General features: G+C 39.3%; 1 protein-coding gene across 2 annotated transcripts in view; it reads right to left on the bottom strand.

Annotated features, from left to right (window-relative positions):
• Positions 1 to 23,350, bottom strand: part of dcc (DCC netrin 1 receptor) — a 346,228-nt gene that overhangs the window by 147,141 nt on the left and 175,737 nt on the right. For both annotated transcript variants that reach the window (XM_087843481.1, XM_087843482.1), the window contains exon 8: positions 389 to 548. In XM_087843481.1, the coding sequence (XP_087699607.1) occupies positions 389 to 548 (160 nt within the window). The remainder of the gene's footprint in view (positions 1 to 388; positions 549 to 23,350) is intronic.

Here is a 23,350-nt window from a genome sequence, read left to right as displayed (position 1 = left end):
TTGTTAATCGTTGTTACTGATGGCCTACTGCTGGCACCTGTCAAATTTTTATGCAAAAAAATTACAGGAACAAAATGCAATTTTGTTCCTGTAATTGTCCACATTACCACTTCCCTCTGGATGAAGTGAAACAATAGGTCCTCCATTTCTACAATTTTGTTGTACATGCACAAGGACACTAAAGGACTATATTATTCTATTCCATAAAGGGGTAAAGATTAAAATTTCTTTTTCCAGTGCTTCACTTCAAAGCAGTCCTGCGCATGCATATGGCCATTTATCTTTTGTGCTTTTAACTACAGCAATAATGCAGATTCACTGACCGTGTCAGAGCAAACAAAGACACATTTTTTAGAAAGAAAGAAAAAGAAAATCAGGCTTATCTTACCTATCGATTCCATCCTGGGAGTAATAAACACCGTAGGTTTGAACAGCTCCTCCGGTCTCCTCTGGGGGGCGCCAGCTGAGTCGGACAAATCGGCTGGATACTAGGACAGGGACCAGGTCGCGGGGGGCAGAGGGGAGGGCAACGCCTGGGCTGGGGGACACTGGTGGGGGATCAGAGGAGGAGGAGTAAGTCAAAGGGGTGCCAGAAGGAGCAGGAGAAGGGCGGGGAAGAGTAGGTGGTGTGAAGGAAGGTAGATTCTGAGTGGGCGTGGGCTCTGTTAGCAGTTCATCCAGGGAAGGGAGGGGAAAGCAAAGGAAAGGAGAAGCAGGGAAAAGGATGGGGGACGACGGGGAGGGAGGTGGAGGGGAGGTGCGGGAGGTGAGCAAAGGAGACAGAGCAAAGAAAAAAAACAACAAAAAGAGCAAAGGACAGATGAGATGAGCAGATAAGGAACGGAAAAGACGTGGAAGAGACAAGAAGGAAGAAAAGAAGGAAGAAGAGTGGTAAAGAAGATCACAGCCAAGAAGAAAAAGCAGCAGAGCATCTGAAGAGCTTAGTTATCAATCAGATATCAAACAGATATCAGTCATCTGAATGTTAACACGGTTTTAATGCCATGACATTAAAACACACATGGTATATTAATTTTATGTGAAAATGATGCTTTAAAGTTCCTACTCTTCTCACAATGTTCAGTTCAGTTCTCAGAAGATGAAAACAAATCTAAATTGTTATAAATGTGTTTACCCAGTTTTCCAAAATACTCCAAATTACTGCAAGGAAACAAAACACACTGAAAAAAATGTAAATTTTTCTGACACGACCTTTACTTACTCAGCACCTACAGTGTTTTTGAGGCTCTTTGTTTCACATGCCTAAATGGCCAGGAAGGATACAGCTAATAATGCAGTGACTATTAACAGCACACGTTGCTGAGCAAATCTAGCACCAGGGCTAATACAAAGACTTAAACTCCACTTAATTTTAACCATTTACTAACTGACTAAGCAATTTAAGTATAGGTCTAAAACATGTCTAAATGGTACATAGGCATAATCAAGAGAGACAATAGCCTGAATAGCATTAAAATTCAAATTTTAGCTCTTTTTAAAAAACCAAAGATTTTTGTACTTTGTAACTCCTAAATGCAGTTGATGATGCTCCCTAACTAAAAAGATACAGTGGGATGCAAAAGTTTGGGCAACCTTGTTAGTCATTATTTTCCTGTATGTATTGTTGGTTGTTACAATAAAAAACATGTCAGTTAAATATTAGGGGTGCAACAATACTCTTATCGATATTGAACCGTTCGATACAGTGCTTTTGGTTCGGTATGCATATGTATCGAACAACACAAAACTTTTAATTTATTTTATCAACTTTTCTTCTGACGATGCTGTCTATGTTGAGCGCTCAGTGGATCTGCGTTCGACTACTCCGCCCAGGTTGCACTGTTGAGTGCAGATCCACTGAGCGCAGTGCAAGCTAGCAAGACAGAAGCTAAGCTCATTGCAACATGGCAACTGGCTCAACGCTACCCGAAATCGAACCTCCCCACCCTCATTCAGATCTGGCGTTTGGAACTATCTTGGTTTTCATGTGAAGCATGACCCCGTTGGTACGCACGTCATGGACAAAAGTAAAATAGTATGTTGGACGTGTCACACAATGCTCAATTGGTGGGAACTAGTGCGTTAGCGCAGTTAGCTTGTTAACGTGTTGACGCCATCCAGCCCCACGCACGGGGCGATCCGCGGTAACTCGTTAACGGAGATTTGCCGCGTTATGGCGTTAATGTCATTTTAACGAGATTAACGCTGACAGCACTAGTGGGAACACAATGAATATGACTGCACATTTATGCCATTATCCTAGTGCAAAGACAAGTGGAAGCAGACAAAAACAACAAACTGTCATGGTCCCTGTGCCTCCCCGGCCAGCCCAGTGTGGCCACAAGTGTTTGTTGTTTTTCGCTCTCTCCTACCTGTCTGCCTGGGCGGAGCTCTGATTGGGCTCCCGCCCTTGGCCCACGCACCTGCAGCTGATCTCGAGTGAATTGCAGTTGATCTCTGGCTCTTCTTAAGGCTGTGGCTCTGAGCTATTCTTCGCTGGAATATTGAGTGACCCTCGTCAGTATTGCCTGGCTTCATTGTGAATTAGTTGTTCCCGTGCTTGCCTCCGACTTACCCTCGTCTATGTTTATAGGTTTATCTGGACCCGCCCATTTTGATTCCTGGACCCCGTGAGTGTGAGTGGGTTGCTCTGTGAGGAGTGTTTGGACAAGGAGCGGAGCAAGTGTGAAGAAATGTGTTTCCCCCCTATTGATCCCCGGGACCCTGGTGTTCCCCCCCCCCCCCCCCCTTCACGTGTACATAGCGCACTGGAGTGATTAATAAAGTGTTGTTGAACCGTGCTACCTCAGTCTGTGCCTGAGTCCGTCCACCACCGTGACACAAGAAGGCATGCTACAAACTTTACCCGAGTCATTTAGACAGCCGTTAGCACACGATTCTCCTTATGGGGACCTGATATGTTTAATATGCTGCTGAGAATATAGCCCTATTATTCTCTGTAATAAACTCTTTTCCAAAGATGAGTGATTTCTCGATCAGATTTTTTATTTTTATTTTGTTGTTTCAGCAACATTAAATTTATAAACTGTACCTTTGAGTTAAATATATATTTATAATTTTAATAAATGACAAATTAAAAAGGCATGAACATTTTTTAGCATCGAAAAAATATCGAACCGTGACACCAAAGTATCGAACCGAACCGTGAATTTTTTGTATCGTTGCACCCCTAATATATATATATCATACGACACACACACAGTTATTTGAGAAGTGAAATGAAGTTTATTGGATTTACAGAAAGTGTGCAATAATTTTTTAAACAATCAGGCAGGTGCATAAATTTGGGCACCACAAAAAAAGAAATGAAATCAATATTTAGTAGATCCGCCTTTTGCAGAAATCACAGCCTCTAAACGCTTCCTGTAGGTTCCAATGAGAGTCTGGATTGTGGTTGAAGGTATTTTGGACCATTCCTCTTTACAAAACATCTCTAGTTCATTCAGGTTTGATGGCTTCCGAGCATGGACAGCTCTCTTTAACTCACACCACAGATTTTCAATAATATTCAGGTCTGCGGACGGAGATTCCAGAACGTTGTACTTGTTCCTCTGCATGAATGCCTTAGTGGACTTTGAGCAGTGTTTCGGGTCGTTGTCTTGTTGAAAGATCCAGCCCCGCCGCAGCTTCAGCTTTGTCACTGATTCTCCAGGATCTGCTGATACTGAGTGGAATCTATGTGTCCCTCAACTTTGACAAGATTCCCAGTCCCTGCACTGGCCACACAGCCCCACAGCATGATGGAACCACCACCATATTTTACTGTAAGTAGGAGGTGTTTTTCTTGGAATGCTGAGTTCTTTTTCCTCCATGCATAACGCCCCTTGTTATGCCCAAATAGCTCAGTTTTAGTTTCATCAGTTCACAGCACCTTATTCCAGAATGAAGCTGGCTTGTCAAAATGTGCTTTAGCAGCTCTGTTTGTGCTGTGGGCGGAGAAAAGGCTTCCTCTGCATCACTCTCACATACAGCATCTCCTTCTGTAAAGTGTGCCAAATGGTTGAATGATGCACAGTGACTCCATCTGCTGCAAGATGATGTTGTAGGTCTTTGGTACTGGTCTTTGGGTTGACTCTGACTGTTCTCACCATTCGTCGCTTCTGTCTATCCGAGATTTTTCTTGGTCAGCCACATTTTCTCAACATGTTCCTAACTGTGGAAACAGACAGCTTAAATCTCTGAGACAGCTTTCTGTATCCTTCCCCTAAATCATGATGGTGAACAATCTTTGTCTTCAGGTCATTTGAGAGTTGTTTTGAGACCCCAATGTTGCTACTCTTCAGAGAAAATTAAAAGAGGAGGGAAACTTACAATTGACCCCCTTAAATACTCTTTCTCATTATTGGATTCACCTGTGTATGTAGGTCAGGGGTCACTGAGCTAACCAAGTTCCAATAATTAGTTCAAAGGTTTTGGAATCAATAAAATGGCAACAGTGCCCAAATTTATGCACCTGCCTGATTTTGTTTAAACAATCATTGCACACTTTCTGTAAATCCAATAAACTTCATTTCACTTCTCAAATATCACTGTGTGTGTCTCCTATATGATATATTTAACTGACATTTTTTATTGTAACAACCAACTGTAACAACCAACTGTATACAGGGAAATAATGACTATTAACAAGGTTGCCCAAACTTTTGCATCCCACTGTAATGATGATTTACTCTTGGCCATTAACACTGATTCACGTACCATTACCAAAGAGTTCATGCTGACTGTTCATGTTGAACCTTCTATTACAATTACTGCTTGACTGTAGCAGAAATCTACCTTTTATACTGTATGAATATAATCAAAGCAAAGGTGGGACAGCTGCTAATGCCATGTAGAGGTTTCTTAAGATTCAGTTCATTTTTCAAAGTCTGTACGTCTGTAGCATTTTGACTGGCAGCTGGGTATTTCTTAAACTTCTGAGGTCTGTGTCATTGCTAACAAAGACCTCAAGTCTAGCCCTAGGCAATGGAAATTTGTCATTTTTGTTTTTATTAAATCGTTGTTCTCAGTCTTGGCAATCAGGGAACAAAGAAACCAATCATTCAATCTGACACCCTTCAAAAAGATGCCATGAGTGTTATTTCCACCTGTATTACTAATATCTCCTCTATATCGATTGTGGCAAATCTTTAAACCACAAATCTACTACACATCCAATCTCGAGAGGTATGGAAATGGAAACCAGTAACTCTTGCTCTGTGTGGTACAAGTATGAAATGCTCAGATCAGTATGAAAATATGTTACTGGGCAGATTATAAGAAAAGTAAATGAAGATGAGAATGAAATCAAGAATGACTGCTCTCCTCTGGATGTGCAGGTTACTCACATTTTACTTATCTACTTGTTCAGATTCTTGGTCACTGACAGTATTCAGTATTATCTGAAACTCATTTGAGAGGTTTAAATATTCTGTATTATGTCTAAGTTTTCTTTTTTGAGCAAAAAGTAAAGTTTTTAAAAAATACAAATAAAATGAACGGCATGTTCTGGAACATTCATTTTTAGTCATTTTCTTAAATCTCTTAGACAAGTGCAGTGAAGCAGTTTAATCTCTTCTCTTCAGACTTTCACCTGTCAGCATGAAGACCACCTCATTTGTTCCAGGCTGCCTACCTGTACTTATGATTAACATTCAAATTGACCAACCACAGAATATTGCTGTGCCTCTGCGGATTTATTCAGTCAAATAATTGCTGCTGTTTCTACTTGTCACTGTGAAGGTTTCAGGCACACTTTCTGAACAGCTCCATCCTCCCTTTCCCATCTCCCTTCATACTTTTAATGTATCTCAGTAAAATCTCCATTGACAGCTGTGATAGGCAATAAAATAAAGGACAATTGCTCTATGTCACAAGGCCAGTTCAATGGATAACGAGGTGACTGCCTGTAAGGTTTAAACTCATGTCATTGAGAGTCCCAAAGTCAATGCCGTAACTTAACAGGAAGTTCAAAGTCTCTATATAATTCTTGGACAAAAATAGCCACCCTGCGCAATAATGATACTTTCAGGCAAACCATTTTGACAGCAACAATTATTTGACATCAAACCTGAGTCCAAGGTTGTGGACATGGTGTTATTTATTAAAAAGCAATTTATCAGGTTGACCTTTAGACCTGCTTATTCATGCAAGGTGAATACCTAGACTCACCGGAGTTGACAGAAAGGTTAGGGTATCTCAGATATGCACAACTGTAATGACCAGTAGAATACAAAAGTTTTCTTGAGGCTCAAGCTTCCACTTCACTTTTCATCCAAGAAAACAATTTTTAATCTGCAGTGTGTACAGGCTCACCAAAAACTGGGAATACATAGATACAGATGGTAGCCTCAGAATTTGGCGTGAGCAGCATGAAATCATGGGCATGGGCAGTGCTGGGAAAGTTGTTTGTACACACTTATGGCCCCTTATTGACAACCAATTATGGTTTGAATTCCAAAGTCCATTTGAGTATTGTTGGTGACCATTTGGGTCCCATAATTTACCATCTTCTAATTATAATGCATCATGTCAAAAAGAAACCTAAAGTCTCAAACTTGTCTCACCAACAGGACATTATTTGTAGATTTCAGTGGCCTCCACTATTCCTCGACTCAAACCCAGTGTCTTGAGAGGCAGTAGAGTAGGATATATGGAGAATTAGTGTGAACAAAAAATGTTTTTTGATGGCCACAACATGGATAAAACTTCCACCTTGTGGAATCCATCACACTATGAAGTCAGGTTGTTTTGTATTCAGTCTTCTATCTATCTGTATCTATAAAAATAATGAAAAGCAAACATATTCAAACGGTGCTCAGAATAGCAATTTTTAAGTGGCTACACCAGAATCTGTGTATGGATAAGTGACTTTACTATATGTTCTGGACCTTTTTCAAAGCATGCTGTAGGTGCTTATACATACACACAAACTATGTATATCCATCAACTATCAACTGTTTTCCCACTCTGCACTAATTTCAGTTAGTTAAATACTGAAAAGAAAATAATATGTGCTCAAAGTATACCATTAGAAATGAAAAGCATATTTTCCTGTCCTACAGTGTCTGCCTCCAAGACAGGAAAAAATTAAACCATGACATACTCCCAGATGTAAAGCACACCTGAGCTGTTCAAATGTGACAAAGCTGCAGAAATAATGTTATGGTCTACAAACTTTTACACTGCTTAAAATGTATAATCTACACATTGGGCTGTGCATCGTTATTAATAGTCTTAAGATGGATTAAAAATGTTTTGGTTGATTGTTAAAATCACTGTGCTGCATCAAAATAACCCAGTTGTGTATTTCTTCTCATTTGACACAGCACTGTGTTATCAAAATAACCCATACTGGATTATTTTTAACCTGCGAGGTCTAAGTTATCATAGCATGACCCTATGTTCTCCCAAGTATAGCCAATCAGGTTACAAAGAAAATAATCAATTAAACTTACATGTATCACAAACAATTATTATTTTTGATTCAACAAAGTCATTTTGGTTTGCTCCAAAACTTAGAGTTGGAGCTAGGGTTGGATTAGAGTTTGGGGTCATCACATGACTTAGACCTCACTGGAGGTAGAGTATGTGTTGTACCTATAATGATTGTGGGTGAATGTAGCATATTCAGGTAGGGTCCACCCTCAGACCTGCAACCATTCACAATCACAATCACACCAATGACTAATTTAGGATTACCAGTAATCTAACCCAAACAAGATGGTATGCCTTAAAAATGAGCGGCATGTCTTCCACTGTGATCCCAAGCAAGCATTTAGACAACACGCTAACTCCACAGAGAAAGGCCCAGACTGGATTTAAGTCCAGGACCTCTTGCTCTAATTCAACAGTGCTAACCTGTACAACTATCCCACCCCATATTAAAGCATACCATGTTTTATTAGTTTATTGTTTAATTCTAATTTGGACCATGATTTACAAAATGAACATTATCATCAAGTTTCTGAGACGTGGTTTTGGACACAAAACAAAATTCACTCACGATCTCCGCCAAAAAAGCTTTTAAGTCTAACACTCATTTTAACTCATGAGGTTAAAGAGCCTCAGCTGGTATTAGTAAGCCCCAAAACTACCATTTGAGGCCTAGAACTCATCAGAAAAGAAGTTTAGTAGGGTAACAGACCAAAGGAACTAAAGAGCCACACTTCTAAGGTACATCTATCTTTTCAGTCTATGGTTTAACCACTTAACATCCTCCAAGTGTTTGGCTGTGTGGAATGTGCAGTGGCATTAGAGCTGGGTCCATATCTACTCCCTGAACCTTTACCTGTGTGGCAAAAAGAACTGTAAAACCAAAATGCATGTAAGAGGCTTTATTTGAAAAGTTTATGAAACTGCTGGTTCAACATGAGGTGAAAATGTCACCTTACCCCTATATCTAAGTGGATGTTAAGAGGTTAGCCCAACCTTAATCGTACCGCTAACCCACTTCTAAAAGACGATTTATGGTCTGTGTTAAACCAAACAACAGTCTCAGTGTCTCCCTGCAGAAACTGTCAGAAACAGTTTACCACTCTTCTGTCATTGGAAGGACATTAAACACATTTGATTTCAGACCAGCTATCTGGGAGTCCATAACCCAGCCATTACTTAACGATAAAACCAAGTCTTAACAATTGAGCAGCCATTTGACTGTCGGTCCTGAAGAGAGGATCATCCAAAATGTTCTACAGATGCCTCTAAAACTCAAATTATTCCATGGAAAGATAAGCACGCGCACACACACACACACACTCACGCACACCTAGACAAACACACACACTCACAGTTTAGATGGATGATGTGTTCATATAACCACTTCAACAATAAAAGTGCAGTGACCTATATACTGTACCTGCGTGTGAAGGGTAATTATGGAAAGATGTCATCTCTCAACAACTCCTAACCGAAAGCTACTCATGTGAAACTAAACTGATATCATCAAATGTCACAACTCCTCTTCTCACCATTCCTCCATCATAAGCTGAGAGAAATCCAATTTATCCCCGCGGTCAGAGGTCGCGACTCCCCACAGAGTCTTTAAATGCTTTTGTCCATCCGCACTTGTCAATAAAGCTTCACTGACTTTGCAAGCGCACATTTCACACTTTATGGTGCAATGAAATGAAAGAGGGAAGCAAGAGAAAGACAGACAATCAAGGAGAAAATGGAGGAAATGCTGTAGAAAAAAGGGGGAATGAAAACAAGGATAGTGAAATAAAAGAAGAAGAAGAAGTAATACAGATGCAATAATATGAAAATGGGAAAAGAAGATTCATGATGGTAGAAGGTAGTAAGAAAATACAGAAGATAAAGAAAAGGGAGAGGATCAAAGGAGAAGAAGGGAAGAAGCAAGAAACGGAGAAGGAAAAACAAGACTGAGAGGGAAAGCAAAAGAAAGATCAGAGGGGAAAAAGAAGCACAGTGCGAAACGGAGGAGTTTTAACACACCTCCTCTTGACTCTGTGAGATGAGATTTCAGGGTGTGAAGGGCGGATTTGTTCCCGCTCGGTGACCCAGCCAAAAAAACTGAGCCGAAGCTGAGCAGTAAAGCGTCACTCTCTGCTGAAAATAGACGGGTGGGCTAAATAATAGAGTCAGACACCACAGAAGAAGAGCAGGAAAACAATCTGAATAAGTGCTGAAAATTACACTGCAGTCTGTCCTGCGACAGATGATACCTGTGCACGCACACACGCATACACAAACACACACACAAAGAGCCTCTGTCCATTTCCTACAAGCTGCTCTGCATTTATATTGTTTCTGCTGCCTGGATGATCTTTAGGGGAGTTTGTTTTCAGCTCTGAGGATTCTACACCCAAGATATCAGACCTTTGCGTGTCTGTATTGCATATATGGATTATTTCAAAAGACAATGCACTGGAGTATTATAACTCATACATGCAGCACAGAGGCAAAACAGAGTGTGCTACACTTAAGATGCTATTCAGAAACCGAGGATTTAGATTTCATCTGCTTCAGCATTTATTGTTTTACCCTGTTACAGGATCCGACAGGTTACCAGCTACCCTTCTAGTGACTTGGTATTCTTTAAAAAGCTTATTTTCTGTCAACAAAACACAACAAACAACCAAAACAGCAATTTAATCACTTAACTGTTCTCTGACTTATGAATTATAAAAATAAAAACTGCGTTTATTTGAACAGCAGAATTTTCATTATTTTCTTCAACAGTACTAAAATACTAAATTTACAAATAAATATGAGCTTCACAAGGTGCCTTAAAATAAAAATAGACCCTATCTGATACTTAGTTTGAGTCACAACAGCAGTGCAATGCAGACGTACCAGCGCCCTGCAAGTATAAAAGCTTTGGTCATGTTTGAAGTCTAAAAAAAAGTACATCAGGTAAATCTGCGCTTTTTGGTAATTAACTGTTAAACTTAATGCATCATAAAAAAAACGCTCAGTGTACTGTTCGAGGGAACACTGAGGTCAGAGCAATATAGGTGGAGTTCAAATCACGTCTGTCTTTTTCCTGTACCTCATTTTCTTAACAGCTTTAACAGATCTGTAAAGCTTATGAAGCACACACCAAATGGAAGCTGTGTTTAGACACAGTGCTGACCATCAATAAGCAAAGCGACTGCTACCAGTCAGACATGATGTACTCTAATTCTTCCAAGAATGGGTTTTTCCTCCTGTGACTTTGATGCAAACTTGTATCCATTAATTACTTTATCAATTTTCTTCCATTTTGCTTCCCTCTTGTTTTTATTCACTATGGAGGTCACACAATTCAGATTTATCTGACTTTGACCACAGCGCCTGCAAAAGCTCCCAAATTGAATACAGCGATGACTTTGGGTTATGTTCAATAACGGCAACAGCTTGTTATTGTGCAGGACAAACTATGGAAAATAACTGTTTTCTGAGAATGACAGAACAGGTGCTGCATCCTGTGTAAAAACTTATTTTTATACAAGCACTGTACATTTGTTTTTTTCCCTTCATTTTGAAATAACATTTATTCAGCCTCCTTCAGATTCATCAGGGAAACTCACAACATGACTCACAACTGATAAAAAGTGCTGTGGTCTTGTGAGTAGGTGAAGAGGTTACAGGAACACAAAACAAAATGGGAAATTTTTTACCAATAGTTCTGATGCACAAGTGTGTACAAGGCCAGCTGCACGCAGGACATGTAACAGATAAGAGACTGTGAAGCCCACATGGAGAGGAAACACTTTTCTACGGAAGGGTCAGCTCTAACCTCCCCTCTGCTTTGACACTCCAAAGGATAAGTGGTTATGGATAATGGATGCAGACAACATAAAACTCACTCGCAGCAAAGCAAAATATGGCTGCTAACATTCTAAAAATCAATTTACCTCATCACTGAAACCCAAACCAATCATCCCAGGGGACTCCTAAGAATAGGCCTATTAATGTGCGCATAAATCATAAAATATATCCATGCATGTCACACACAATTAAATTAAATCAAATTGGGGTGGAGGAGAGGGGGAAGGGGGTGAATCTGACCATTGATCCATACGCTTATATATGTAGGACATCCACTATTACAACCATTAATAGCCTAACAGAGAGGCCCAGACCTCTCTCTCTCCAGCCACCTCCCCCAGCCCCTGCAGGGTGGACACTGAGCCATTCCAAAGAGTCGCCCTCAGGAGGTGTCCTAGTGGGCATCTTGGTCATTTTGGCCTGTATGTGTGAGTGCTGACGTTCTCATTAAGATCTTTGAGTTTTCAGTGGGTCACTATCCATTAGACTGTTTATTCCTGTTGAGTGCAGCATAAGCCACCTCACCTGGCTACTTTCAGTGTGGAGGCCTCACCAATGACTGAGCTCCTCACCCTAAATCTATCTTCTTACACACACACACACACACACACACACACACACACACACACACATCTAAGTGTCTGCTGAGGTTTAACTTCCAATGTCTTCTAATAGTTTTGGTTTGGAAAGGAGCACAAAGGGAGTGTACTCTGTCATAAATCCATCGTTAACAACCAAATGCACACCTTTATGTGTAATGTCTGGTTCCTTGTAAGAGAAACTAAAGGATTTGGTGCTGTTTTAGTTCACTTCACACCCATTAACACTGTATTTGCAAAAAAGAGTTTTTCGGGGGTTTTGTTTTTAGCCATTTAGCATATTCACTCCTTTTCATTGAAGACTATCTTGTGAGTGCCCCTTGCTGTGCTATAGAGGTAGCTATTGCAGCATCTATACAGTGGGATAATGGCTCTCCCAGCTTGGCTCTAAATATACACGCACATCTAAAAATGCTGTGAAAATGTATATATGTATAAATATGAAAATGTACTTTTGCTTCTGTCTGTGTTTTTGTTTTGTCAGCATTTTATTCTGGCAATTCGGCTGACATCATTCCACCCTCCAGTGCCTTATGCATGTTCACAGTTCTTAATCTGTGTTCACAAGAAAAATTGCTTCATTGACCCGCTAAGGCTTCATATTAAAATCTGCAAACCTCTTTAAAGTCAACCTCATAAGCTTCTCAATATTTTCTCATCTGGTTCTCATCTCATCTGTTGCACTGGTTAATGTTCACTATGCAATCTTTGTGACCTCAGTTTCACTCGCTCTCAGAGTGAGCCAAAGCACCCAAGAGGCCCCACCCACCTGTTGTTTAGACCTTCTGTTTGCAAAAGGTAGCCAATCAGATAAAAGCTGGGATAAAGGGAAGAGATAAAATTGTTTTTTTCGAAGGCTAAACCGAGGAGAAACAAAGCCCAGTGTAAATTTAATATGAACTATTTCAGATATGACTCATGCAGAGCTACTCCAATAGAGTCTAAAAATAAAAATACTGTGCAGGAAATTAGCAGGATTGGTGCCCACTTCTGATATGTAGAGTCAATGCAAACTGAATCTGTCTCTTTCTCCTTATCATCTCACTTATAAATATTCTCCATAACCCCTGTCTCCTCATCCTCTTATTCTGTCTTTTTTAACCTCCAGTTATGCTGAAGAAGACTGCTGAGCTCGCTTTCTCGCTTCAGCTTCATTCTTCTACACATTGCTTCTCTCTCTCTCTCACACACACTCTCAGTCTTCCTTTCCCTCTCTCTGCACTCAATTTCAGGGCTCATTTCAGCCAGCTGCCGTTAAAAACGCCTGTATCACACACACATGCGCGCATATACGAACGCACATGCACGCTCCTGTCTGCCCTCTAGCTTCAAATTCCTCTAAAATGGATATTTATTCCTGTAAATCTCCAGCGATGTGGGTGAGTGAGTAAAATCTCCAGCATCTTAAGTACATACAAAAGTATGTGTGCATGTGTGTGTATTTGTGTGTGACCCAACTGACCTGTAGAGGCTGAAAGCTGAATAAAGGAGCGTAGACACAAAGAAGTACAGCATTTCCTTTTAGATTTATTTTAAATATATGTTTTCTTCTGCCAATAAATCTCACGTATAGACCCAACTAACAATTAATATACACTACTTCCACGTTTTGTGCATTCCGAGTCATGTGCGTCATATTTCTTTGTGCTGAGCCACACTGTTGCACTGAACTGCTCCTTTATTATGATGAACAATCAGACCCACATAGCATACGTTATCCTGCTGTGACAAACACTGGCAACAAATGTGGATTAACCCACTGCTGAAAATAGTCCCCAATAAATGCGGTGTTTGGTCCCGTATGCCCCCAAGTGCTTTGTGACTACATGGAGCCATTATTTTTTTGCATATTTGTAAGGTTTCTTATCTTTAGAGGTGTTATATATGACATTTAGACCTACTGGGCATTTTTATATGTAGCACCCGCATGACACACTTCTCTTCCCTCTCTCTCCCTTCTTCCTTCTTTGTGTTGTCTTTAAGGTGAAGTGACACAAAGAAATGGTGCCCAAATATTGTAAGATAAATAATTTTAACCTTTGTTTACTGAGCAGGTTTTAGTGAAGAGGTAAGTACACACGTTGAACAAGAAGATGTGCATGTTGGATTTTTTTGCTGGTTGTAACATTGAATTGAAACACTTTAACAATTTAATATTGCATTAATCCAAAGCGTGGCTCCAGCTTGCACAGAACTCAGTGCCAGCCTTCTAAAAGTAACCGAGAGAAGTGACCTGCTTTATCCTCCTCATACTGGCTCCCAGTATCCTTTAGACTAGATGTGAAGATCTTAAAGTTGAATCTCAAGGCTCTTCATGTCCTCTTGCCTCAGGCAGATGTCTATCATTTCTTTGGGTGTTGCTGAAAGCTAAAAGTGCATTTGCAGTCAGAGCCCCGAAGCTATTGCACGATGTACCTAATGAAAATCAGGTCAGCAGAGTCTGTGAACTCTGAAATCTTCTTAAATATACTTTTATCCGAGAGCCTTTCTAGGATGTATTAATTGCTTTTCCTTTTTACATTTCTCAGTTTAAATGATTTCCTGTTTGTCCCCATGTTTGTTCATTGGCAGAATGAGTGTTTTGTTGTGCGTTTGATGAACCGATAATACAATAGATGTGGTATCAAGCTTTCAGGATTTTTCCTTTCCTGAACTGTAATTAGTATGATTTGCTTTTTACAAGTGGCTTCTGGAGGCTGCTGTGAAATTGATTGCTAAAGCTCCAACAACACAGGATTGGACCGGCTAGTCACCTTGCCTGACCGGCTGGCACAGAGGTACTTGTTGCCTGGTGAAATTAGTCACAAAGAGATCTTTACTGTTCAACTGAAAACCTCTTGTTGATTTCTTTGGTTGCTAGCTGGTTTCTGCAGTTATCCATAGTTTTAATGGAAACTGCGCGTCTTTAAAGTAACAGTTGCATTTTTGAAATTTGTTGGTTTCAGGACAAGGTTGCCCTTCCACGTGTGTATTCACAAATTCCACTTTCCATTGCCCTTTTTCAAGTTTTCTTCTGCTTGTTGGTTAGTAAGCTAATGTCTATAATTAATAAAATATACTGTCTGTCTTGCAAACGACAGGAAAATACCTGCTATTGACCAAAGCAACCACAATAAGGTTATAAATGCTGAACCATCTTTGTAACTGATCTAATCGGGCTAATCCCAACTAATGTACAACTTCAAACAGAGACGATTGTTAAAGTGTTCAATGCTAACTAACAAGATGTATGTTTCTTTTAACTGTCTAACAAGTTAGTAAAAAAGCTAAACACACCAAACAACAAAGTGTAATTTAATAGTCAAAGTATTAGGCTAGGCTAACCTGCACACTGATCAGAATCTCTGAATTTTATTCAGAAGCTAACACTTTGCCACTACTAGCAAGTTTTGCGTGCAGAGCATGAAGCAAATATCCATCTTCTCTGGCTGTTTTATTACAAAATTATCATTAATGATACCGAACGATTCCTTTGCTTTGCCTGAGTCAGTGCGAGGTAAAAAGTGTGTGCAGTTTCTAATTTATTGTGAAAGCTCAGTCTGAACTTTTAAATTTGCTCATGACAGTATGTGTCTTTGTTTACAATAATGTACAATGAAAGCTAAGTGTGCGTGTGAGTGTGTGTGTGTGTGTGCGTATAAATTTTCCCTGAAAGCGTGGTGTTCCGTGGGTGTTGTGCACTGACAGCTACACTCTGTGAAAGCTGTGTGTGTTCGCCTGCCTGTGTAATTTCCAGTAAAAGCTCAGTGTTACTGTGAAGTAATTCCAGGTGCTTTTCTGTCACGCAATGTGGTGTTCTCTGTGTCCGGAGCCCTGATGTTATTACTGTGAAAGCAAGGGAACACAGGTCACATAGCAAACTTTCAGTGCAGAAAAACGCAGATGTGCATGGAGGAAAGCTCAGACCTGATATCCTGCTCAGCCTGTAATAACCTACACTGCAGAGTAATAATCAAAACTCTGGCAGTAGCTCAGCAAAGCAACTGAAAGTTATTTTGACCTTATTAGACCACATTTTCTTTTAAAACAGACTCATTCCGATGTTCAACAGAGCATTACACAACAAAAGTCCAGACCACCAAACTCTAGACTGCAAAACGCTGTGGACATTTACGTCAGGGACAAGGAACGGGGAAATTTAACAGGTAATAAATTAAGCCTTGGAAATGTTTGCAAACTGTATTAATGACCCCAACCTTTATCTCATAAACATAGGACAGCAACATACTTGAGACTAGGAAAGATTTCTTGTTGCCTGATGGACTGCATTGACTTTTATTGTGTTTGGCATGTAGTAGCATCATCCAACTGGTTGCTCAGAGGTTGAGAGGGCAACACATGCAACTTCTGGGTGACCACTTCTAATTGCAAGCAAATGCATAGGTTGCCTGGTGGGAGTCTGTCAAAAAACAGCTGTGGGCCAATAAGGACTGACTGCAATTACTCTCAGGAAGATTGGCAACACATCGCAATCATTGTGCTCCAGTGAAGGCAACTCATCTGTGTCTCTTTACAATAGGAAACTTGACTCAACCGGTTGCCTGCTGGTTGTACTCAGGCTATACTCTTATATAAATGCAAATTTGCAGAGCACCTATGTCATTTTGCTTCTAAATTAGCATCATGATTCCTAGATTTCTGTCTCAGCTTTAAGAGGTTCTGTCTGGACTCTGAATGTAAGTAGTTAATGTGGATTGTTGTGTGTCTAGACAGTGATCAATTTGTAATATAAGACAACAGATTATCAAAAATTGATCACAATTAATCACTGTATTATCACAAACAGATTGCACGCAAACTCCAACTTGACCCCATTCAATCCCAATAGCTTCTGACAGCAGACTGATCCTGTCTTATTGCCCTCCTTTTGCCATCTAGACATACCAAAGTCACCTTTAAGATGACAACTGACTGAGAATGGTCACAGAAAGACTAGGCTGAAGCATCTCAGAAGCCAGCAGTGGTCCCAGTAGGTCAATATGAATCCAGCAGTGATCAACTAAAGGACAAGCCCAGAGTTCAAGTTCATGCAGAACTTATGAACACAAATCAAAAAGCGAGAGCACTGCCACAGTGCATAGCAATTTGTTTGTGCCTCCTGAAGAGTCGGCATTTCTGTCTCCCAAGATTCAATAAAAGTTAGTATTGCAAATTGAAATCTTCTAATTAAATAAAGTGAGTAAAATAATATAGCATCCATTAAGTAAAGAATAAAGTCATTAGAGTACAATGCCACTCAGATTACATTTTTTAAATTAACATAATAGGGAAATGCTTACAATGAAACTATGCATAGAACTGTAATTTGTTCAGTATTAAGTTTAATTAGTTTTAATATAATATATATATGTGATAATTATAGCCCGATAAGCCTTTTTGTGGCTGTGATTAGCTGACTTAATTACTAAATTATGCTTCAGGAAAGTTGTGATCTTGGTAAATATTGAAAAAGACAAAATGTGTTTACATTTTCAGTCACCTGGTTGGCTCGGGCCTTTCTATGTGGAGTTTGCATGTTCTCCCCTTTGCCTCTAGCTTCCAAAAGTCCAAAGCATGGATGTTACGTTAAGCCTTTAAGTGCAGCGATATACACTTAAAATAGGTGAAAAATATAACACGAAAAAGGTAAATGTGTATTTAGTGTAAAAAGAAAAAGCATAATGTAAATGCAGTGGCTTACTGCTATATGCTTATAAGAAAATATCCTCATTATGATTTGTCACTTTTTAAATGGAAGTGTTGTAAGGAATAACTGCTTTCAGCCTTTCACTTCTTTTTTTTTCTGCTCCTTTTTCTAGTTTCTTGTGTGGTTCCTTGTCCATGTTGTTTTCCATATTTCTCTTCTCAGTTACTTCCTGTCTTATGTTGTAGGTCACTTTCCTTCTATGTCATGTTGTTCTTTTCCTTTTTTTTTAAACTTTGTTTATCTTTGTTATTGTTTGCTCAGCCCTGACTGTGTTAACATGTTGCATCTGTCAGCTGTCCTGTAGTAGTTGCCTGAGTTTTGGTTTTCCTGTTTTCTTTTTGACCAACATCATTGTCCCTAGTTTAGATTGGCTTTTACTTTTTTAGATTTTACTTTTACTTTTATTAAATTTTTAGAACTCTGTGCAAAAACAAACAAAAAAAAAGTTGACTTTGAAACTGTTGCTTTAAAGACCGGGACCAGATCTGCAACCACTCACAGTCGATTACCCTCTTTAAAGCAACATCAGTGCATTGAGTGGAAATGATACAGTCAATCCGAGTTGGACCACTTTTGTTTGGAGACAGGTCGCCTCCCACAGGAAACATGTCTGGTTGAGGTTCTGAGTCTCATGTGCTCAAGTTCTATGTGACAAGTTGGTTACTTTTACTACTTGCAATTGACCAATCACTGAAAATACAAATGCAGCCGCTGCAGACAATGCATTTTTCCTAGTTGCAACAAGGTTGGCAAGTAATCCTTAAAATAAATCCTCTTATGCTCATTGATTTATTCTTTTTTACTTCATGAGAGTAAAATGGGATAGAGCAGATATGAGACTAGTATGACTATTTATTGTATCCATGGTTTTTTAACCATACAAAATCACTGATCTTCGTTCAGCCATAAACAATCCATTTCATTTCTGCTGACACAGTTGAGACCAATCTTTAAGTTTTTCAAAACAAATACTCTACACTACTTCTGCATTCTTCATCTTTTCTATTTCATGATTTTCAATGAAGGAGAGCTTTCTTATTTAGATTAGATTAGCCTTTATTGTTTCCTTTGTCTATGCCAGGCGATTGGAGACACATCACAAACTATCATAACATTAAAATCAAACATTTTAAGGCATTATAGTGAATTTATACCTGTTTAACTTACAATTTGGTACCTTTTTTGTAACAGAAAGGTTACCAAACTGAGTCGTGATGCCATAACAGATAGTCAATTCAACAGTTGCTCAACAAAATAGTGAAACAGTAATAAATCCACTCCTTGAACCTTAAGCACTGACTGATTCATGAACATATACTCGACACAATGGACCCACTGTAACTGAGATTCAAAGTAAATGCCTAAATACTTTCTTTTATAAATGGTAGTATCTGAGTCTTTGGTTAACAAACTAAGCTCACTCTATCATCAGAGAATTTAATCATGTCACCGTTTGTATACTCATTTCTATCATTCTTTGTTCGTGATATGAAAAGAAGGGGAAAGCTCACGCATCCCTGTGGAGCTCCTGTACTTATAACCTGTATGTGTGGAAGAGTATAATTAACATTCAGTTGCTGTTGTCTTTTAATTAAAAAGGCCAAGTATCATCTGATTATATAGGGATTTACCTTAATTTGTATCATGGTATTTAACGGTGTATTAGGAAGTATGCTATTAAACGCTGAGCTTAGATCCATAAATAATAGCCATGCAGATGCTAACAGCATCGCTAAATGTTTCTTCTTTTCTACTTTAACTCAAATGAGTTATAGTAATAAAAGCATCATCAGTGCTCCTCCCAGAATTACTGTATATCCAAATTGATAGGGATCAAACAAAAGCTAAAATACTACCAATTTGTGGTTTTGTTACTTTTGAGGGTTTTACCCAACTTCAATTCCTCTAAAACATGCCTTTGCATAAATGTTTCTTAAGATTCAGCTTGCATTTGCAATATAATATGATTATTTTCAAAATGTGGCAGGTATGGAAATGTCTATTTTGTGGGAGAGAGTGAAATGGCATCAAGTTGCTATATATATTATTGTTCTGGATAAGTTCAGACTTTATGGGCTTCTTTCACTTTACAGATGGCATTGTGTTTGATGGTCACAGACAATAATGGTCAAAAAAGTGAAATTCAACAGCTTGTCCCTCAATGATGAATTACATCAAGCCATTGATTTTTAAAGATACTAATGCTTTAAACAAAACCACAGATCAGTATTTTTGCCCTTCAAGATGGTAAGTAGTAATTCATTTCTACATGAGTACAGGTGACACTATAGAAGGTTTCATCATCTGGGGAGTATAAAGACTTTCAGGAAATATGAACACAATCTGACATGTAGTTATTTGGATGTTTTCATTAGGAGGATGAAATGATTGAGGAGAGAAACCCATAATGTTTGCTGGCTGGTTTAACAGAGTATAACAAATCTGTAAAACCAGATGTACCCGACTTTATCTCGATTCCTTTCATGTTCCTGCCTCTCTCTATCTCAGTTTTCCAGCAGATGTGAAGCCGTCACATCTTATCACAGTGTACGTTTTAGTACCTCATGTTTTGAATAATTTGCAACAAAATTACTTTAAACACGACATGAGAAAAAAAAGTGCCGCTAAAGGACTGACAGCACAAGATAAAACTAAACATAGCAGGGAGTCTGAGCCTCTGATTGATGCAATTAAACTTGTAAAATGCATTTGGGGAAAACAGACTGTTTGATATTCTGTGTTTGAGTTAGAGGGAAAAAAGGGGAAAGCATTATGTGTAGCATAATGTAACAGCTAGGTCTCACCTGAATCCATTTATTTTTATGCACGCTAATGAGTAAGAGCCACTGTTTTCTAGAAATAACCACAGTCCCGAATGAACAAGCACAAGCAGCAGTTATCTGGGAATAATTCAGCGCTGTGTATAAGCAAAAGTATGCATGAATGAGCAGTCAGCTGCAGATGTCCAGGAATTATTCACTATCCTGAAGAAACAAGAAACTGCAATCGTCCAGCGTAATCTCAAGTCATCCAGGAATTTTAATCAGTCACAACATAAAAAACACTTGGTGCCAAAACGTCATCCTGCCAAGCTACAAACCTGGGCCTTTTGCAGTGGTTTCTGGCACCATGACATTGGCATTAAATCTTTGGGTCCTATGCAGTATGAGGTGGGGTCTCTGTGGAGCAGGCACCCAACAGAAGCTTAAATTAATCAGGAACCTGGAGCTTATGAGGCCAGGTCCAATATCTTGGACTCTTTGTCATGTTCCTCAAGCCATTGTGCTCAGGGTTTTTGTAGTGTGTCAGAATGCAGTGTTGTGTGAGGGTAGGACACTGCTGATGGGAGTGAATCCACAATATAAAATATTTATGCTAAAGTAACAACTATGTGAATGCCAGAACCCAAGGTGTCCCAAAAGAGTAAGATCAGCAGTGTTATTCACTATTATAGTTTGCATTTGCTTCATACATCGAAACATTGTCCAAATTGAGATAAAACAATCCTTTGTTTTGTGCATTAAATTACTAGCATTCTGCTAATGAATGTAGAGTGATGACTTTAGGATTTATAAGAGCATGTGCTGCCTTGTCCATTTCCTCTAAAGTTAACTAGAAATAAAAGTATAATTAAACCACGACAAAAACTTCCATAAGAAACGGATGTTCAGAGGTGATGCTATCAGTTCTCTGTTCTCTGCTGCGTCTCGGTTTATGTTTGAAAATCAAAATGTCAGAAAAGCATGAAGCTATTTAGTCCATAAATTGCACAGAAAGGTGTTGTGGATTAAAAAGTGGTTACCCTGCAGAATTCACATTTTTGCTCTAGTGCTCCACAGGAATCCATACTGGACTATTTGATGAGGTCCAGACACTGGAGTGTTTCCCTTACTCATCAAGAAACAGAAGCTGTGGTTTGCAGTCCATCAATTACTAAGACAGATCATTTCCAATGACAACTCAACAAACCAAATGAACAGACACAAATTGCAACCTTTCTTGCATTACCCACAAAATGGTAAGAAGAAGCATGTTTTCCATTAGGAGCCACCCACCTCCCTTTATTAATAAGCCCAAGCTGCAACTCCTCCAAGAATATCAGCAGCTAAAACTAAAACTCAAAAAAAAAAAAAAAAAGAGACACCAAAAAATGGGCTAACGCAAGCTAACGGTATACTAGCTGTGTTGCATAGTAAACTGTTCATTTAAAGCAAAACACTTCCTGGAGTTCAATTTTCTGTAAACTGAAGGTAACAGACATGCAACTGTGTTTCCATTAACACACACACACACACACACACACACACACACACACACACACACACACACACACACACACACGCTTCCCCTCTCCTCCTCTTCCTGCTGAGTGATGATGAAGGGGCTGATGGGAAGGTGTTTCATCACAAAGGAGATCAATGTTGGAGATGACAACACACAACCATATAAACACACACTGCCACACACAAACACACTGCATGGCGACACATTTAGGCATAGGTGGTGAGGTACAAACCTGCAACCTCTAACCGATCGATACACACATACACACACATACAGGCGCGCACACACACTCTATGTATGACCTTCCACTCTCAGATCGATAATGGCCGACGTCACGGAGACATCAGCACTATGAGAGAAGATAAGACAAATATTCTTCCATCGCTAGCTCTCTTCTTTGTGGATTTTTTGTTTGCTTTATGCAGAGCAGTGACCGGGAGGTTTTTATCGGCAGAAAAAGGAGGGATGATCTGATGAGAGATGAGGTGAGTGACCTGGAAAATGATTACTAGGAAAAGGTGGAGGGGGAGGGAAAGCAAATGAAAGCAGTGAAGCAAACCAAACAGACAAAACAAATGAATAAGGTTTGTTCTCTATAATGGGCATTATCTTTATTTACCTCAATTACACAAAGAGACGCAGACATTTCCTGTCTTCTGTATTACCAGAGTATTTACTTTAGCTTATATTAGTCTAAAAGTAATGAAAGTAAATTAGACCCCTGCAGCAAACACTCATTTGCCTTTCTTGAAATGGTAAGTGGACTGGCAGTTATATATTGCTTTTCTGGTCTTATTGACCACTCAAAGTGCCCTCAAGGGCAATTTGGGGCTCAGTTTCTTGCCCAAGGACACTTCAACCTTCCAACTGGTGGATTACCCACTCTACCTCCCGGGCCGCAACCAGCTGATAATGATGGCTACCTCTTCCTTCTTGAACCTCTTAACATCCATCTGGATGCCAGAAGTACATGGGGGTAGGGATATTATTGGGTTTTGTTTCAGCCACACACAATGTAAGTGCATTTTCAGATATGAAAAGGGTTAGATTTGTAAGATTTCAAATTAAGTCTCATGCATTTTGGCATTACAGCTCGTCTCTTAAAAGCTTTCTGTTTTACTTCTTTCAGGTAAAGATTTTATAAAAGCAGACAGACTTTAACCATCTGAAGGCTAATTTACCACTGATAATAACCCAAACACTGCTGTACTAGTACACTTTGGAGAAAGTCAAAATGACCATACATAATTCTGAATAATTAAAACTCATATATTCTGGGTGCCAAAGGCTTGGATTGCGGTTAGGGCTGACATTAGCCCTCACAGATTTAATCAAATACAAACTTATCGCTAACAGCAGTGAGGTTGTTGAGTTGTTGCCTTTGTCTTCAAACATTTTGCATCCTAGATACAACCAAGGGAAAGAGAAAATGTCAAAGCACATCTATGTTTATATCTGTACAAATTAGCTTCTCTATAACTGTGAATTCTTCTTTTGGTTTTATTGTTAG

The sequence above is a fragment of the Neolamprologus brichardi genome, chromosome 7 (assembly GCF_056152115.1).
Source record: "Neolamprologus brichardi isolate AB-2024 chromosome 7, ASM5615211v1, whole genome shotgun sequence".
Classification (NCBI taxonomy): Eukaryota; Metazoa; Chordata; class Actinopteri; order Cichliformes; family Cichlidae; genus Neolamprologus; species Neolamprologus brichardi.
The sequence above is the reverse complement of the archived record's forward strand: the minus strand, read 5'-3'. Positions and strand labels throughout refer to the sequence as shown.